Here is a 19,387-nt window from a genome sequence, read left to right as displayed (position 1 = left end):
CCCAGACCAGACCCCTGGAGGGGGTTCCCACAGCTGCACGCCACTCGTTATTGGGGGGCGGGAGGCTCGCCGAGGGGCGCTCCTGGGGCTCGGATCAGTGGTGGTCGTCTCTGGGGAAGATGCTCCCCAAAAGCCGGCCGCGTGTGATGGCCGTGTGCGGGACGTGAGGACGCCGTCTCACGCCAATCTCTTGGGCTCTTGGTTCCTGTTACGGATGGGGAAGAACCACCGTGGACCTGCCTCCAGAACCCGCCACCGAGTCGGGCTCGTGGCCCAAGTGGGTGTGGGCTCTGCCGAAGGGGCCGCGTGGAATCCGCAGCCGGGAGCAGGACACGGGGGCACGGGTTCTCGCCCCAGCCCTGCGGGGTCCGCGCTGGGGGAAGTGAGCAGCTCAGCCCCCGCCCTTCCCTGCTTGGGGCTCTGGACACTGCCACTGCTCTGGGCAGCCCCCAACCCCCATTCCAGCGGGCACTCACTTTTTAAAGGCGCCGGTGGCCAAGCCTTCTGGGAAGAGAATGAGCAGCCCCGCGGGTCCCCGTTTCTGAAGTCTACATGCTCTCAGAGTGAGGGCTGAGCCCGGGACCTCCTCAGACCAAGGACTGTCCCCACAGCAGGAGGAAGGAGCTGGGCCTGCTACCAGCTGGCTTTCTTCTGGGGGCCCCAGAAGACCCAGCCCTGGACGGACAGCTGATGGGGGACGGGAGCCCTCAGGCTCCAGCCCCACCGGCCGAGGAGCCCCCCACCTCTCCCTGTAAAGGTGGGCCACCCCCCTGGGGCAGGCAGGGCCGGGCTTCCCTTCCGTTCTCCTGACTCACGTGGGGGGTGGTGGAGAACAGGGCCAGGAGCACTGACTGCATGGGACGGGGCTCCAGGGTCTAGGGGACCCCACTTCCTGCCCAGGTGACGTGGGGTGGGCTTGGCACACTGTATGTCATTGCCATCATCAGTCAGTCACCTAGGGGAGGGCTGCGTGAGCCCCTGAGGCTCTGTGTGCATCCGGCTCCAGGCTGGACCCTAGGGCAGTGTCCTCCCAGGGGCCCGCTGTCTTAGGGGTGGAGAATGACATTGTTTCAGGGTATCTGATGGGTGAAGGGTGAGGTCTAGGCTGCGGTAGGGTATGGAGGCCTCGTAGTCTTGGCCGAGGGTGGACGAGCGGCTGCCGGGGCTGGCCAAGGGCAGGAGGGCTGAGCGTAGGACTCACCTGGAATTTCTTCTTGGCCACAAAATACTGCATACGCCGGATGACCTTGATGGTGGCCCGATGGTGCTCCCGCAGCCTGTGGCAGAAAACGGAGAAGAGGCATGAGCAGCCCCCCTGGGACGGTCATCCTGCGCCCGGCACTCTCAGCGTCTCGGCGTCTTCCCAAGTGCCTCCTGCGTGCAGGCTGGGCCCTTCCAGAAACGCGGAGGATGTTCACCCCACAGGATGGAGGTCTTCGAGACTCCATCCTGGCAGGGGAAGGGGGCAGGCCAGAGGCAAGAAGCTTTTAGCCAGCAGGATGAGCCCAGAGGGACCCTTGCCTCGTCTGTTGCTTGGAAATGGTGCGGGAGTCAGAGTCCTGGATTCATACGGGCTGTGCCCCTAACTCAGCAGAACCACAGAAGCTTCTTTCCACCCTTGGGCCTTCAGGCTCCTCACCAGTATAATGGGGAAGGAGTACAGCGGGTGCCTGAAGCCCCTCTCCGCTGGAACGTTCCCTGTTGCCACACATGCGCATGTGCTCGGAAAATGTAAGGGCTACAGGAGGAACAAGCCAGAGGCAGTCACTGCCTGAGCCACTGTGTCAGGAGATTGTATTGTCTCCCCCGTCAAGTCCCTTCTAGAAACAAAGATCCTTCCAGAAACACGGCTGATGGTGTGCATAGAAAGATGTCTAGAAGGAAATACACCTGCACGGAAGCCGTGCGGCTTCGGCCACGCAGCCCGCGTGTGACCCGACCTCTGTCAAGAACCCCCACGAGATGAAGGAACAAACCAGCACAGTGGTGTGATGGCTGTGGGGTGACACAGCGATGTGAAGGGTTGAGATCCCGGAAAAGAGACCGACCACGCGGGCCGTGTGTGTGGCCGCACGTCTCCTCCTTTGAGCACTGATGCATTTATCGTGTAGCACACAGAGTCAGGCTCGTCGGGCTGGGGAGACAGACAGGGGAGTCCAGGGCCACAAAGACATCCAGGACTTGGGGGGATGGGAGCTCCTGAGCCGTGAGCCCCCTTTCACAGAATGTCCCCTTGAAGCATTTGTGGATTAAGCTGCACAGGTGTGGGGTAAGATTCTAGGAGGGTAAAAAGCTAAGCAGACAACTTGCAGGCTTATGTCACTGCGGAAAGGAGCACTGGGGTTCAGGGTCTACCCAGGAGATGGGACCCTGGGACTCCCCAAGCTTTCAGTCGAGACCCCTATGGCCTCAAATCGTTTCAGTCTCCACCCGGAGCAAAGCGCCCTGCCCTGTGCCCTTTCCACACTGGAGGAAGACCAGATCATCTGCGGGGAGATAGCAGGGAGCCTGTACATGGTTTTTTATGCTCAAAAGACCAACAACCAAGGGAGAAAACAGACCACAGAAACAGATCTAAGGATGTGACACAGGCGATGTGCTGTGTGCTCGTAGCTGCTCCATCAAGAGACGGCTCTGCTCTTCCCACTCTGCGAGTTTGGGGGAACCTGACGCCTGTCCCGACAAAAAGAATGTTGGGAAGCCAGCATTCCTGGAACGCGGCCGCGTGAACCCGTCTGAGCCGGCTGGCCGGGGCAGCCACACGGAGGAGAGCGGGGACCCCCAGTCAAGAGCCAGCATCAAGCGACACACACACACGAGCGAGGCCGCCCCTGACCATCCAGCCGCGGTTAAGCCGCCAGATGGCCGCACCCGCACGAACACGCACACGAAGCCAGCAGAACGACCGCCCAGCCGAGCTGACCCCAAGTTGCTGAGCCACAGAATCGTGAGCAAGAAAACGGGTTGTGGTCTTTTTAAATTTTTTATTTTTACTTATTTTATTTTCTATTTTGAGAGAGAGAGAGAGAGAGTGAGCAAGCATGTGCACGCACAAGCGGGGTCGGGGGGTGGAGGGAGAGGGAGAGAGAGAACCCCAAGCAGGCTCCACACGCAGTGCGGAGCCCCACGCGGGGCTGGACCCCACGACCCTGGGATCATGACCCGAGCCGAAATCAAGAGTCAGACGCTCTACCGAGTGAGCCACGCAGGTGCCCCGAGACCCTCAAACACACGGTGCTGGTTTGGGGACCGGGCATTGGACAAAGGCAGGAAACAAGGGCGGATGCCGTCACTCATCACATGAGACTCTGACGTGTCCTGTAGGGGTGAGTGAACCTTGTGCCGGGACTTATGGCCTGTTGCGGACTGAAGATGGGTCGAGATCTGTAGTTCTCCCAAGCAAGAGGTGAGGTCCCCCGTGGTGGGAGAGGGCCGTGAGCCTGAGCCGTGATCTCGAGACCTCGCAGCTCCCACCGTCATCCCGTTGGAACGCTGCTGCCCCACGGATGTGTCTGAGCGAGGCTGCTGCCAGGCTGCCAGCCAGGCAGCTCCAGACACGTGTGGCTGGAGGAGTCCACCCAGTCCTGCCCAGCCGAGCCTAAGGAAGACCACCGGACGAGCAGCCCAAATGCTGACCCACGGACGCATGAGCAGACAGCTGTGGTTTGCTTCAGAGCTTTTAGATGAGGACTTTAACCATGGCAGGGGCACCTGGGTGGCTCAGTTGGTTAGATGTCGGACGCTTGATCTCACCATTGGTGGGATCGAACCCCGAGTCAGGCTCTGCGCTGACAGGAAGGAGCCTGTGTGGGATTCTCTCTCTCTCTGCCCCTCCGCTGCTTGTCCACACATGCACACACTCTGCCTCTCTCTCAAAATAAATAAAGAAGATTAAAAAAAATAGAGATCATGGGTTCAAGAAGATAGAAGGAGAATTTCACCAGATAAATGAAATCTGCGGTGAAAATAAGAAAATGGAAATTCTAGAGCAGAAAAGACAAGGATGGAAGGTAAGAAGGCAGATGAATTTGATGGCAGAGTGGGCACGCGAGAACTGGAAGGGCATGGGCAGGTGGGAGCACGGAGACACAGCAGAATTAAACACACACAAAAAGGTAAGATGAGGGACATCTGGTTAAAAGTTCGTGTACGTGTGGAATCCCAGAAGGAGAGGGGACGAGCGGAGACTCGGTGGCTGAGAATTTTCCAGAAGTGATGGAATACATCAGGCCGCAGATTCAAACAGCTCTTTAGATCCTTGGGCTTATGACAGTAATGCCGCTGAGCAACAGGGAAGGTCACAGCAGCAGTGGAGGAGGGGATGGCACATTATCCCGATGACTGGATGAAAGTCAGGTGACATCTTTAAAGTGCACAGGGAAGCATTCGAGACCCATCAAATATACCCTGAAATATGAAGATGAAAGTTGGGGCGCCTGAGTGTTAAGCGTCCAATTTCAGCTCAGGTCATGATCTCGCAGCTCGTGAGTTGGAGCCCCGCGTCGGGCTCTGGGCTGACAGCTCGGAGCCTGGAGCCTGCTTTGGATCCTGTGTCTCCCTCTCTCTCTGCCCCTCCCCCGCTCACGCTCTGTCTCTCTGTCTCTCTCTCTCTCTCATAAGTAAATAAACATTTTAAAAAATTAAAAAAATATGACGACAAAAGTAAAGTAAGCAAATCCTATAGGATTCTACTCAGATGAGGTCCCTAGAGGAGTCAGATTCATAGAGACAGAGCAGGACGGTGGGATCCAGGGGCTGGGGGAGACGGATGACAGTTGGTGTTTAATGGGGACAGAGTTTCCGTTTCACAACATGAAAAAGTCCTGGAGATGGATGGTGAGGACAACTGCATGACACGTGAATGTGCTCAATGCCCCTGAGCTGTACACAAAAATGGTTAAGATGCTACATTTTATGTTATGTATATTTTACTCCCAAAAAGAAAAAAAGAAAGAAAGGAAGAAAGAAAGAAGAAAGGGAGGAAAGGAGGAAGGAAGGAAGGAAGGAAGGAAGGAGGAAGGAAGGAAGAAGAAGAAGGAAGGAAGGAAGGAAGGAAGGAAGGAAGGAAGGAGGAAGGAAGAAGAAAGAAGGAAGGAAGGAAGGAAGGAAGGAAGGAAGAAAGGAAGGAAGGAGGAAGGAAGGAAGGAAGGAGGAAGGAAGGAAGAAGAAAGAAGGAAGGAAGGAAGGAAGGAAGGAAGGAAGGAAGAAGAAGAAGAAGAAGAAGAAGAAGAAGAAGAAGGAAGGAAGGAGAAAGGAAGGAAGAAAGGAAGGAAGGAGGAAGGAAGGAAGGAAGGAGGAAGGAAGGAAGGAAGGATAGAGAAAGGAAGGAAGAAGGAAGGAAGAGGAAAGGAAGGAAGAGAAGGAAGGAAGGAGGAAGGAAGGAAGGAAGGAAGGAAGGAAGGAAGGAAGGAAGGAAGGAAGGAAGGAAGGAAGGAAGGAAGGAAGGAAGGAAGGAAGGAAGAAGGAAGGAAGGAAGGAAGAAGGAAGGAAGGAAGGAAGAAGAAGAAGGAAGGAAGGAAGGAAGGAAGGAAGGAAGGAAGGAGGAAGGAAGGAAGGAAGGAAGGAAGGAAGGAAGGAAGGAAGGAAGGAAGGAAGGAAGGAAGGAGAAAGGAAGGAAGGAAGGAAGGAAGGAGAAAGGAAGGAAGGAAGGAAGGAAGGAAGGAAGGAGGAAGGAAGGAAGAAGAAGGAAGGAGAAAGGAAGGAAGGAAGGAAGGAGGAAGGAAGGAAGAAGAAGGAAGGAAGGAAGGAAGGAAGGAAGGAAGGAAGGAGGAAGGAGGAAGGAAGGAAGAAGAAGAAGGAAGGAAGGAAGGAAGGAAGGAAGGAGGAAGGAAGGAAGAAGAAAGAAGGAAGGAAGGAAGGAAGGAGGAAGGAAGGAAGGAAGGAAGGATGAAGGAAGGAAGAAGAAGGAAGGAAGGAAGGAAGGAAGGAGAAAGGAAGGAAGGAGGAAGGAAGGAAGAAGAAGGAAGGAAGGAAGGAAGGAAGGAAGAAGAAGAAGAAGAAGAAGAAGAAGAAGAAGAAGGAAGGAAGGAAGGAGGAAGGAAGGAAGAAGAAGGAAGGAAGGAAGGAGAAAGGAAGGAAGGAAGGAAGGAGGAAGGAAGGAAGAAGAAGGAAGGAAGGAAGGAGGGAAGGAAGGAAGGAAGGAGGAAGGAAGGAAGAAGAAAGAAGGAAGGAAGGAAGGAAGGAAGGAGGAAGGAAGGAAGGAAGGATAGAGAAAGGAAGGAAGAAAGGAAGGAAGGAGGAAGGAAGGAAGGAAGGAGGAAGGAAGGAAGAAGAAAGAAGAAGAAGGAAGGAAGGAAGGAAGGAAGGAAGGAAGGAAGGAAGGAAGGAGGAAGGAAGGAAGAAGAAAGAAGGAAGGAAGGAAGGAGAAAGGAAGGAAGGAAGGAAGGAAGGAAGGAGGAGGGAAGGAAGAAGAAGGAAGGAGAAAGGAAGGAAGGAAGGAAGAAGAAAGAAGGAAGGAAGGAAGGAAGGAAGGAAGGAAGGAAGGAAGGAAGGAAACAAAACCAAAACCAAAACCAAGAGAATTCACTGCTAGGAGGCCCGCATTGGAAGAATGGCTCAGGGGACTCCCCGGGCAGAGCAAAATGATCCCAGAAGGAAGCATGGGAATACAGGAAGGAATCAAGGACACATAAAAAGGCAGATTTATGAGAAAGTTTAAATCTGTATTGACTTAAATAGTGAGGTTTCATGAGGTTTAAACATCACTAGAGACCAAGAGGGATATTTTATAATTGAAAGAAAAAAAAAAGGTCAGTTTGGTAGAAAGATATCAATCCTAAATCTGCATGCAGTTAAAAATGGGATACACACATGTATCTGTATAGCATAGCTGAAATGCGTGATAAAAATAGCATAAAAGGCAGAGGGTGTTGATGGAGTCACACAGCTGTGAGCACCTTGTGCTGTCAGGGAAGTGGCAAAAGTGCTAATTTGAGGTCAACCCTGATGAGTCAAGATGTCGACCACTGATGGAATAATACAAATGTGTAAATGCAACAAGCTAACAGAGAATACAAATTAAATAGTATCAATATTTGATTAACCCAGAAGCAGGAAAGGAGATAAGAAAGAAGTGAGGGGACAAAGGGGGGATGAGTGGAAGGCAGCAGAGTGCGTGCACTGCAACAGGACAAAGCATTCCAATTAAAGGACCAACACTGGCAGACGGGGCTAAAAATATAAAGATGTAGAAAGCGTGACAGCAAAAGGACAGAAAAAGAGATGTCGTGGTGTAGCCAAAAGGGAGCTGGTATAGGTAAGCTCTATCACACAAAGTAAACTTTAAATACAACCAGAGATAAAGACGGATATTTCATAATTTAAAAAGTCATCACTCTGGTAAGAAGATATCAATTCTAAATCTGTATGCACCTAAAAACATAATCTTAAAATACACAAAGCAAAGCTGGCAGAACTAAAAGGCAAAAGAGAACATGCACCATCATGGGGGGAGATTTGAATACACCTCTGTCGGCAACTGATAAAAAGCAGTCAAACCATAGACAGAGAGATGAATTTAGACAACATGAGTGGCAACCTGACCTAGTCAATATTTACAGAGCGCTGCTCTCAATGGCTGAACAGCACATAAGCTTTCCAACTGCACACGGAACACTTACCCAAACAGACTATATACACGGCTCTAAAAGCATGTTCTAACAAATTTCAAAAAAAAAATTCAATCACACAGGTGGGTTCTCTGACCACAGTGAAATCAAGTTAAAATCAATAAGGAAAAGATAACCAGAAATTCTGAAGTGTCTTAGAAATTAAATGATACAAGGTCAAATAAAAAAATCTACTAAGAATCAGAAAGTATTTTGAACTGAATAATGATAAAAATGCCACATATCACAGCTAAATGAATGGCTGAGGTACCATGAATAAGTCCTTAGAGAAAAACTGATGACCTTTAATGTATATATTAGAGAAGAGGGAGGCTGACCTCTGTTTTAAGAAGTTTAAAAAAAAATTAAACCCAAAGAAAGTTGATAGAAAGAGAGAATACAGAGTATAACTCGATGAAATAAAAAATGAACCTTACGTTAAAGACATCAGCAAAGCCAAATTTTGATTCCCTGAAGAAACTAATGACATTGACAAACTTTTGGCAAGAGTGACCGGGGAACCTGGGGCTGCAAATCACCAACGGATCAAAAATTGAACATCTTTATAGACCTCGAGGATCAAAAACTCTACTCAGAGGATATTATGTACAAACATAATTTTGATAGCTTAGTTAAAATATATCAATTCCTTAAATATAATATATAAAAACAGACACAAGACATAAAAACTTCAAAATTCCCAGTATGAATTACATAAGTTACATTTGGAATTTTAATCATCTTTGCACAAAATAAACAAACAAGGGACACCTGGGTGGCTCAGTCAGTGAACCATCCGACTTGGGCTCAGGTCATGATCTCGCGGTTCGTGAGTTTGGGCCCCGCGTCAGGCTCTGTGCTGACAGCTCGGAGCCTGGAGTCTGCTTCAGATTCTGTGTCTCCCTCTCTCTGTCCCTCCCCTGCTTGCACTCTGTCTGTCTGTCTGTCTCTCTCTCTCAAAAATAAACATTAAAAATTTAAAAAAATAAACAAAACTTTAAATCTAGGTGATTTTATTAGTAGATTCTTCTAAACATTTAAGGAAGAAATAACACCAGTTTTATACAAATCTTTTGGAGGATTTTTATGAAGCAGAAGGCAGATCACAGGCCAATCTTTCCTAACTGTAGGTGCAAATGTCCTGCCCATAATAGCAAGAATCTGAACCCAACGCTGTCTATAAAGACATATGCTAGATGAGGTCTGATCCACTTATCCAAGGTTGCATTAGCATCCAAAAACCAACCCACAGAATAAGCCACAGAATGAGTAAGAATAAATTATATTTATTTTATAATCACAGAATAAAATCAACAATCAACAGAATAAGCGTAAGAAAAGACATGTGATCAATTCAAAAGATCAGAGAAACATTTGATGAAACTCAAGACCCACTCACAGTCAGAAACGCGACTGAGAAGCAACCAGGAACAGAGGGAAGTTGTGTTATGCAGAAAGCAAATCCATGCGGGAAACCAGACAAAACCCGGTAGAGTGAACATCATACTCCACGGTGAGACATTAGACACCTTCCTTCTGAGACAGCGAGCCAGGCAGGGTCGTCCGCTCTCACCATTTCTACTCGACATCATCCTGAAAGCCTCGGCCAGCGCGTCAAGGGAAGAAAAAGGAAACAAAAAACAGAACAAGATGGGAAAAAAAGTAAAACCATCATTACTTGCAAATGATGTAATCATAGATGTTTAAAAAAAAAAATCTCCAGAATCTTCAGACAAACCATTCTATTGCCCAATGAATTTAGCAAGAGCACTGGTTTTAAAGACAACATGCAAAAACCAAGGGCATTTCTATATGCTAGTGGCAATCAGAAAAAAAAAATAAAGAGGTTCCAATTACAGCGGCATCTAAACCATAAAATGCCTCAGAATAAATCTATCGGAGACGAGCGAGGTCTCTACACAGAAACGCTAGTGAAAAACAGGAAAGAAGCCATGAATTAATTCAGGATACAAGGTTTACGAGCTGGAAGATACCGTATCTGTACGGTGCTTATTTTGAGGTACGGATTCGATGTGACTCCAGTCAGTCTCTGAATGCTTTTATTTGTTAATATTTTGGGGGGGAAATTTCAAGCAGATTCTAAAATATTTACAGAGACGCAAGGAGCCCCAAGCAGGCAAAACAGTTTTGAAGAACAACGGGCTCGGCAGATTCACACGACGGAGCTCAAGCCTCACCGCCAAGCGTCAGGGAGGAACGGAGGGTATCGGTGGAGGCAGTCTTAGGTCGCACTGTTAGTCAGGTGGCATTAGATTCGATAGACGACTAATCTCAGCGGAACAGCCCGGAGCATACAGAGGTGCAAACACATCCATGCGATGACTTGGCTTGGAACCAAGGCACGGTTTCAGTCCAGCGGGGAAAGAATGTTCTTTTCGGTAAACGGTCCCGGGACAGAGCGGGTATCCATATGGAAAAGCGCGAGTCGTGCTTCCTGCTACACAGTTATAAAAGTAATTCTGGCGAGGCTGGACACCTGACCAGGACGGCGAAGACCATCCCGGAGAACACGACAGCAGGATGTGACTGTGGGACCTCGGGAACGGCCGAGATCTAACCCAACACAAAAGCACCGACAGTAAAAGGCAAATATTTGACCACTCGGGCTTCCTTAAAGTCAAGAGCTTCTCTATACGGAAAGACATCATCGAGAGAATGAACAGACCGTCTAAGGCTGGTGGAGGACTTGTATCCAGAAAGTATCAAGAATGCCTACAGGTCGGTGAGGAAAAGACCGCATGATTTAAAAAAAAAAACAGACCAAAGGTTGGAACGGGCGCTTCCCCGACGCGGGCGTCCACCTGCCAACGCGCCCACGAACCAGCGCTGGACGCCACGACTGGTCGGGGGAACACTGATCGACGCCCCAATGAGGTGTCTCGTGCACTCGCTAAAATGGCCGGAAGGAGGAAGACGGACGACGTCAGGCTGTCAGCGACGACGTGGCGCGACAGGCCCGCGGGTGCTGCCACCCGGGGACAGTTGTGCACACGTCCCCCGAAAGGCACCATCGGAACCGAAGGCGGCTTCACTCCGCGTCCGTGAAGCTCCGAGTGACAAACGTCGACCTGCAGCAGCACAGGTAGCCAGAGGGTGTCGTGCGCCTCCAGGGACACCAAAGAACGCACTGCTGACAGCTCGGGGCGCGGTGCGAGACGGCCACGCGCGGAAGAGGCCAGCGGCGCACGCGGCCGCGGGACAAATCTCGGAAACGTGGTGTTCCCAGAAGGGAGCCGGCCACACAGTGTGTGTGTGTGTGTGTGTGTGTGTGTGTGTGTGTGTCCATGCAGGCTCGGGGACAGGCAAGGCTGGCCGCCGCGAGGGACTTCGGAGCACCTGTGAGCTCTGGGAGGGGGCGGGGCTCCCCGGGACGGGGAGGGAGGGGGCTCCCGGTGTGACAGAAGCGTCCCACGTCTTGATCCGGCTGTTTCCGGGTAGTGTCTACGTTTGTAAAACTAAGCTGATCTGTTCATTTCAGATCTGCGTGCTTTATTTATTACAAAGCGTATATATCATATATTATATTAAGCTTTATAATAAATACATCACACCACGTTTTTTTTTAAAGGCTTTCAAGAGGGGCAGCTTTCGGGGAGCCTGAGTGGCTCGGTCGGTTACCCGGCAGACTCTTGATTTCAGCCCGGGTCATGGTCTTGCGGTTCGTGGGATCGAGCCCCGTGCCGGGCTCTGCGCTGACAGTGCACAGAGACTGCTTCTGATTCTCTCTCTCCATTCCCTGCTCATGCTCACTCTCTCTCAAAATAAATGAGTAAACCCAGAAAAAATATTACAAAACAAAAATAAAGTTCTCGGGGAGAAGCAGATTCTGCTTGGCTCAGGGTCGCTGCCGGAAGAGGGCAGTCAGGTCAGCTCCCCCACACCTGAGCCTCCCTGAGCACGTCCTCTCGTGTGAGCACCTGCGGCCCCTGCATGCAGCTCGCAGACCTGAGCCCACCTGCTCACCCGTGCGCGCCGTGCTCACGCCTGTGCGTGACAGCCATGGCCATTCTCTGCCCGACGCTTGTCCGTTCCTGGCCCCCCGTCAGACACACAGAACCCCGCCCTGGCCACCTGGGCTAGCCTGTAAGCACCTGGGGGGGTGCACGCCTCGTGACGGCCAAGGGCACATGTGGCCGGGGAAGGACCCGCCACGGGCGCCAGCTGGGAAAGGAGCCCTGCAGTCGTGTGCCCTCGGCAGAGAGAAGGCGTCACCGCACGGGCAGGAGAGGACGCCCAGCTGAGGGCTCGGCCCAGGCTCTCCGCTCCACCCTGGCTGTCAGGCTGGCCAGCCCCCAGCCAGGCCCGCAGGTGGCTCCGGTTCCAAAATGGGGGACCTCAGGGCAACAGAAGGCCTCACTGCTCCAGGGAGGCTGGGGCGATGCAGGGATGAGGGTGAGGAATCTCCCTGGAGGCACGGGAGAAGGCTGGCCATTTCCTAGGGCAGTTCAGGTGCGGGCCCTGTGGAGACTGAGGGCGGCTCAGATGCACGCGGGGACTCTGTCCCTCCCTCTCTCCTCCTGGAGCGTCTTCCAGCCCCTACAGGGTGCAGGGCCCATGCTCAGCCCGGAACCGAATGAATGGCCAGGCTGGAAGGCCTCAGGGAGCCGAGCTGCCCAGCCAGCAGGTGGAGGGACCAGCGGACCAGGCCAGCGGGCGATGTCTCCTCCTCCGTGGTGCTGATGAGACAGTAGGGAGAGGACAGGCGTGGGGCCGCTCCGGGGGACCTTCGGGATCCGAGGGGACCCCAGCCTCACCTGGGCATGTGGGCAGACAGGTGGAGCGTGAGCGAGGTACTCCCAGCCGCCAGCTCCCCACCCCGCCCCCCGCCCCCCCCCCCCCCCCAGGGCAAGACAGCTGCCCTGACGGGGCTGCAATAGGACACTGGGGTGGCATAGGCCTGGGTGCAGGGCCAGCCGGGGCTGAGCCCAGACACGGACGCCCCGGCCTCCCCGGCTTCCGGCCCAAGCCACCGAGGGAGCTCTCCGTGACAGCGCGGGAGAACCCGGAGGCAGCGGGACAGGGAGGGGCGGACGCAGGGGCCGGGGTCCAGAGCACACCCCGCGCAGGCGGGGGACGCCGCACACGAACTCAATGCGCACTGACACGCGCACACATTCCCCATCGGGGGAGCGGAGGCAGAGCTGGGAGCAGACCAGGGAGGCCCCAAGACGCAGAGATCGCTCTTCTAGGGTGGGATCTCAGCCCCTCAGCCAGGCCAGAGACACGGGAGGGGACACCACCCCGGCCTCCCGTCCCCCACTCTTTCTAATCACCTCCAATGACGTGGGAGCAGGCGGAAGGCTGGGGCTTTCTGGACACCTCGGTGTGAAGGGCCCCCCTCCGGCCGTGATGGCCCAGCCTGGACACGGCCTGAGGTCCGGGGAGAAGAATGCTCAGAGCTTCTGAGATCCTGCCTTGCCCAAACAAAGGACCACGGCCGGCGACCACATCAGTGGCTTCTCGAAGCTGCCGCCTGACGCCCTCACTAGCTCTGTAGAACAAAGCCTTGGCCTTTGCCAACAGGCAGCACCGGCCAGACTGACAGAAAGCCGGGGCTGGGACGTCAGGACCTGGCCCAGCTCTGCTCGGGCCTACCGTGGAGACAGCCCTGCCTGCCGGCCCCCCTCTGCTGCGGGCAAAGGACTCCGCGGTCTGCAAGGAAAGGGCCCGTCTGGCTCCGTTCCAGGTGGGGTTTCTCTTCTCTCTGGGCTGGGTTTGGCCTGGGAAGGTGGTGGCCCAGTGCCCTTTTCTGGTGGCTCTGACACAGGAACAGGCAGGTGGGACGGGTGACAGGATGGAGGCCTGGGGCACGCTGACCCCTGCAGGAGACCCCTGGAGCCTGATCACCTTGAGGTGCTGAGGCTGCAGGGTGGGTGGCCACCCTGCCTGGGCAAGGCCACCCTCCGGGTCTTCCCCATCTGCTGACGGGGAGGGTGGACCCACCTGGACACCCCCCCCTGGCCACCCTCCCCCCCCGGCTTGGGGAAGGCAAGAAGGCCAGGGCCTTGCAGGGCTGGTGATGCCACACATCTGCTCCTCGCTGCCCAGAGAAAGGGGACCCCCCGCCCCCGTGAGACAAGGGTTGGGTGGGTGCTGGATTTTGTCAAATTTTGCAGTACCTGACAGGGTATGATGTTTCTTCTTTCCCCCACCGATGTGACGGCTTATGTTAATTTCTTTTGAGAGAGAGAGACAGCATGAGCAGGGGAGAGGGTCAGAGGGAGAGAGAACGAATCTCAAGCAGGCCCCACCCTCAGCACAGAGCCTGACGTGGGTCTGGATCCCACGACCCTGGGATCATGAATGACCTGAGCCGAAATCAAGCAGATGTTCAAGTGACTGAGCCCCCCCAGGCGCCCCCATTAATTGACCTTTGAATGTTGAATGGGCTTGACTTCTCCAGAATAAACCTCTTTTGGCTGTGGAGTTTCATTTTTCACACACTGTTGCATACTTAGTTGGGGTTTGTTAGTAATATTGAAAAGACCTAGGAAACCCACCACGCCAAAGAAAAGCTTGGCCCCGACAGCCCTCACCCCTACCGTCCTCCAGCCTCCCCACCCTGGGTGACCACCACCCCAAACCCGTGTTGCTCACATCCTTGCTTTCCTGTTGACGTCATCTTATCCCATCTATATGTAGCCCCCCGCCCAAGGCGCATAGTTTTTTTTTTATTTTAGTGATTTAGACTTTACAAAAGCGTGTAATGGTTTTCCTGGGTGTTTCATTGCCCAGACCTACCCAGACGGTCATGTGCCGCTCTGGTTCATTTGTTTTGACGGGTGGAAAATACTCCTTTGTGTAGATACTCCCAGTCCCTCCCTCTCTTCCTGCGACGCGCGTGTGGCCGACAGCCAGAGGACGCCACGGCGTTCTGCTGCCTGCTCGGGCGTCCCCCCCACCCCCCGGGCCCCCGACGGCTGCGTCACTGGGTGTGTGAGTTCGAACCTTGACCAAGATGCTGCGCTGCCCTCCAGAGCGGTGGTCTGGCCGTGCCCGCCCCCCAGCAGTGTGGGAGACCCCGGGCCCCACAGCCCCGCCTGCACGCCCACAAAGTGAGTGTGAACTGTGCCTTCATACTCCAAGTGGCCCCAGATGCTTCCTCCGCTGGGGAGGCTGAGCGAGTCTCTGGACCGTTGTTCCATTTGGCTACTTGGGCACTTGCTGTCTCTCTAACATCTACCTAACCTACCTGGCTCCCCGTTCTTGGTCGGTTTGTGTTGGGCTCCCCGGAAGATGCCCTAATCCCAGAACCCGTGAATATGTCACCTTAGAAGGCAAAGGGGACTTTACACATGTGATTAAGATCATGCACCCTGAGATGGGGTGATTTCCCTGGATTCTCTGGGCAGGCCCGAGTAGACACCGGAGTCCTTAAAGGCGAAGAAGCCTCCCCAGCTGTGGTCAGAGGGAGCTGTGACTGTGGGGGAAAGGCCGGAGAGTGACAGCGTCCCGGCTGTGAGTGTCCCCTCCCGACAGTGTCCCTGAGGGCAGGGCGGCGAGCCGATGGTGCCCCCAAAGCCAGAAGAGGCCAGGCAGCGAATGGTTTCCTTGCTCGAGCCTGCGGGGGGAAGCAGCCCCGTGCCCCCTTGCAGACCCGTCAGACCGCGTCACATTTAATCTGTGGGACCCAGAGATAATCAGTGTGTGTTGTTCTAAGCCACTCGGTTTGAGGTAATTTGTTGCAGCAAACACCAGAAAATGAATGAAGATCCCAGCGTGCAAATCACCTCCCTTTCCTTCAGGTGCCTTTTGGGGAACAGGAACTCTAATTTTATAGAAACAACTCTTATCAGTGTTTCTCCGTCACAGTCGATGCTTTTGGGTCTTGTATAAGAAATAGTTCCAGATGCTAAGGTTCAAAAGATACTAACTAACCCACGTGGTTCTTTTTTTTTTTAATTTTAATTTTAATTTTAATTAAGTTTAATTTTAAACTTTTTTATTTGAGAGAGAAAGAGAGGGAGAGAAAGAGAGAGAACTCGAGCAGGAGTGCAGACAGACAGGGAGAGAGAGAGAATCCCAGCACAGAGCCTAATGTGGGACTCGAACTCATAAACCCTGAGATCATGACCTGAGCTGAAATCAAGAGTCAGATGTTTCAACGATTGAGCCACCCAGGTGCCCCTAACCCCCCTAACCCGTGTGTTCAAAGAGTTGTAAGGATCGTATCTGACATTTAATTCCTCGTCCCAGTGCTGTCAGCACACCCCAGAGCCTCCCACTTGGGCTCCCCGCTCTACGCCCTGGCTGAGTGTTGACCTCATACCCCCAAATCAGCCTCACACCAAGCCCTGATACCTGCCTTCTTTAAAAAAAAAAATTTAATGTTTATTTTTATTTTTGAGAGAGAGAGAGAGAGAGAGAGAGAGAGAGAGAGAGACAGAGTGTGAGTGGGGGAGGGATAGACAGTGAGGGAGACACAGAATCGGAAGCAGGCTCCAGGGTCTGAGCTGTCAGCACAGAGCCTGACATGGGGCTTAAACCCACAAACTGGGAGTTCATGACCTGAGCCGAAGTCAGACTCTTAAGTGACTGAGCCACCCAGGCACCTCCTCCCCCCCGCCCCCCCACTGACATCTGTGTTCTAGAGGTCTTTGCTAGTCTCAACTCTGTTCTTGCCACAGACATTTTAGACTCAGGACAGTAGGTCTTATGAAAAAAACCTGTTGGGTTTTTTCTCTGGAATTACAGTAAATCTATTTCTCAACCAGGAAGAAATGAATTGACATCTTTAGAATGTGGAATGTCTTATCTAGAGTACAGTATCTCTTTGCCCTTCACGAAAGTCTTACTTGAAAATCTCTAAATAAAGTAAAACTTGGTTCTTTAAAAAAGCCAACAAAACAGACAAGGCTCTGGCAAGACTGAGACAAGATGCGAATAAAAATATTACAAAAGAAAATTAGCAAATACTACAAATCGGGATAAAACAGACAATAGAAGAACATTCTCAACAACTATATGCCAACAACTTTGGAAAACCTAGACAGAATTGGGCACATTCTTAGAAAAAATGCTAACTCCCTGCAACTGACTGAGGAGTGGATAAACTGTCTGAATAAGCTTGCACCTCCTAAAGGTATCAAAGGGGTGTTAAAGATCTTCCCACAAGAACACACCAGGCCCAGGTGGCCTTACCCCAAATTCTACCACACTTTGGTGGGGCAGTTAATCCCTGCTGTACGCAGACATCTGAAACAACAAAAAATGAAAACACAGTACAGCCAAAGTTAAGGGATGCAGCTAAAGCGGTTCTCAGGGGGAAATTTATAGCATTCCATGATTACACTAACAGAAAGGGAAGGCCTCAAACCAATGGTCTCAGTTTCGACCCCAAGAAACTAGAAAAAGAAGACCAAATTAAACCCAAAGTAAGTGGGTGTGCGGGGGGAACAGCACCATAAGCAGAAATGATTGGAACAGAGGGCAGAGGACCACCCTAATCTTGAGACGGGGCTGCTGTTCTTAGTGTGGCCTCAGACCCAGCCCCGTGACACCTGTCCCTGAGGGTCCACACCCTGAGACCCAGCCCCGTGACACCTGTCCCTGAAGGTCCGCACCCTGAGACCCAGCCCCATGACACCCGTCCCCGCAGGTCTGTGCCCTGAGACCCAGCCCCATGACACCCGTCCCTGAAGGTCTGCGCCCTGAGACCCAGCCCTGTGATACCCATCCCCAAAGGTCCGCTCCCTGAAACCCAGCCCCGTGACACCCGTCCCCGAAGGTCCGTGCCCTAAGACCCAGCCCCATGACACCTGTCCCCGAAGTCTGCACCCAGGACCCCTCCCTGAGGCCGTGGGAGCGTCTCCCAGGATCCTTGCTCTCCCACTCCCAAAAAGTGGCTGACTCCAGGGACTCCCTCTTTTAGGTCTGTCCAAAGGAAGCGGTTTGGGAATGGTGTGGGGAGACCCAGGCTGCTGTCACCTCCCCTCCAGAGGCCTGAGGGGTGTGGGAGGAGGGCCCCTCAGTTCAAGCTCTAAAACCACCTGCCTCGCTGGTCAGTAACGTCTGGCACCGTGTTTGCTCCCGGGTGCCAGCTCTGATGGGAAGGCAGGGTGTCCCCGCCTGGCCCGGGGAGGTGGGCGGAGCCTCGTGTCCCAGCCTCCCTGCGGGACTGAAGGCAGGGCCTGTGGGTCCCGGGGGCACGTCCCTGGAACCACCCGGAGGCTGGTGGTGCCAGATCACGGACGGAAACGTCCCACACAAGCCTGGGGACGGGACTCGGAGGGACAGTTCTCTCTATTCTCTCTACGTCCCATTATTCCCATTTCCAACACGTTCCGGTCGGCCCAAAGGAGTTTCCTTCTTCAGGAAATAACGCCTGGGCACCCGGCTTCACCTGTCCCCCTCAGTCCCCCGCCCTCCACGGCCTGCCTCTCGTTCCCAGGCCAGAAGGCCTCCCACCATCTGGGACTCCCAGGGGAGCCCCCATCACAGCTCAGGCTGCTGGGGGAACCTGTCCCCATGAGAGGTCACCCTCCAGCCTGGGCTCAGGTTCCCATCTGTGTGTGTGTGTGTGTGTGTGTGTGTGTGCGTGTGCGCGCGCGCGCGCGCAGGGGCGGGGGCGGTCTCCAGGCCTCCCCCGGCCCGTGCTGGGCTCCACGTCTACATCCTGCCCAGTGGGCCCCACAGTCCCCCCCCCCCACCCCACCCCAGCCTCGAGTTGCCTCCCGGGGCCGCTCCAGCTCCGGCCTGCAGCTCCAGGTACATTCGGGAAAGTCCACAGCCGAGTCAGGCGACTTCGCAAATGGTGCCCCGCGGGCCCACGTTGTGAAATCCCAGTAATTGGAACCAGCACCCTCCCCCGCACGGCCCTGCCTAGGTCAGAGAAGCCACTGTGCTCTGAGGTCAGGTGAAACAGGGGGCAATGGTGACCCTGCACCTGTCTTCTGCTGCCCCTGAGCTGACCCGTGGTGGCTGCGGGCCAGAGCGGCCGGAGGAGAGGCCCCGCCAGGTGGAGGCTGGCCGTTGAGCTCTCTCTCTCTGCAGACCCCTTCCCACAGACCCCTGCTGGGCCAGGGGCCGTGTGGGTGCCCCTCACCCTCCTCCTGGCCCGAGCCCACCGCGTGTTCACGTCACAGCACAGCCCGCAGCACCGGGCGCCGACTGCAAATGTCACCGCGTGTGATTCGCCTCCGGTGCTGGGGCCGAGGCTGTGTGGCCCATACTCTTCCCCACGTCCGGCTGGGCGCGGGCCCAGAGGCAGAGCCTGGGGGCGGAAGCAGGTGACGAGCCCCCGGCCTGAGAGTCCTCGGAGCCCCCGCGGCCCCCGCGGCCGGGGTGGAAAAACCTAAAGACGTGTCTCACCTCCCCACAGGCCGAGGAAGCCTGGCGTAGAGCTCTGGCCCAGAAACTCGGGTCCAGATCGGGAGCGGGGACCCGCAGGGATTAGGACCCTCCCTGTCACGGTCCCCGAACGACCGCGGGGATGGGGTCGTCAAGCTGGGACGCAGGCTCGGCCCACAGCCTTGGGACAGAGCCGCATCTCTCCGAGCAGGGGTGGCTCGCCGTTGCCGGCCGTGCTGGCTTTGGGACTGCGGTTGGTTTCATGTCACCTCCTCACCTGCCCACGGCCCTATTCCTTTGGTGGGAGGCACAGTCAGTCCCCCACCACGGCCCGGTTCATGCCACCACACAGGTGGCCTCAGAACCATCTCACTAAGTGAAAGGAGCCAGAAAAGACACATATTGCGTGATTCCATTCAGAATATGCGAAACCATGGAGACAGGAAGCAGATTAATGTTTTCTCCCCAGG

The 19,387-nt window shown here is 54.1% G+C and overlaps 1 protein-coding gene across 4 annotated transcripts in view; it reads right to left on the bottom strand.

Moving 5' to 3' along the window:
- The window catches only part of KCNQ1 (potassium voltage-gated channel subfamily Q member 1), a 318,704-nt gene that overhangs the window by 78,193 nt on the left and 221,124 nt on the right, over nucleotides 1–19,387 (bottom strand). For all 4 annotated transcript variants that reach the window (XR_008290216.1, XM_053202764.1, XM_053202762.1 and 1 more), the window contains one exon: nucleotides 1,202–1,277. Coding sequence is in view for 3 of the 4 variants with exons in the window: in XM_053202764.1 (XP_053058739.1) it covers nucleotides 1,202–1,277 (76 nt within the window). In the remaining variant the exon portion in view is untranslated. The remainder of the gene's footprint in view (nucleotides 1–1,201; nucleotides 1,278–19,387) is intronic.

The sequence above is a fragment of the Acinonyx jubatus genome, chromosome D1 (assembly GCF_027475565.1).
Source record: "Acinonyx jubatus isolate Ajub_Pintada_27869175 chromosome D1, VMU_Ajub_asm_v1.0, whole genome shotgun sequence".
Lineage (NCBI taxonomy): Eukaryota > Metazoa > Chordata > Mammalia > Carnivora > Felidae > Acinonyx > Acinonyx jubatus.
The sequence above is the reverse complement of the archived record's forward strand: the minus strand, read 5'-3'. Positions and strand labels throughout refer to the sequence as shown.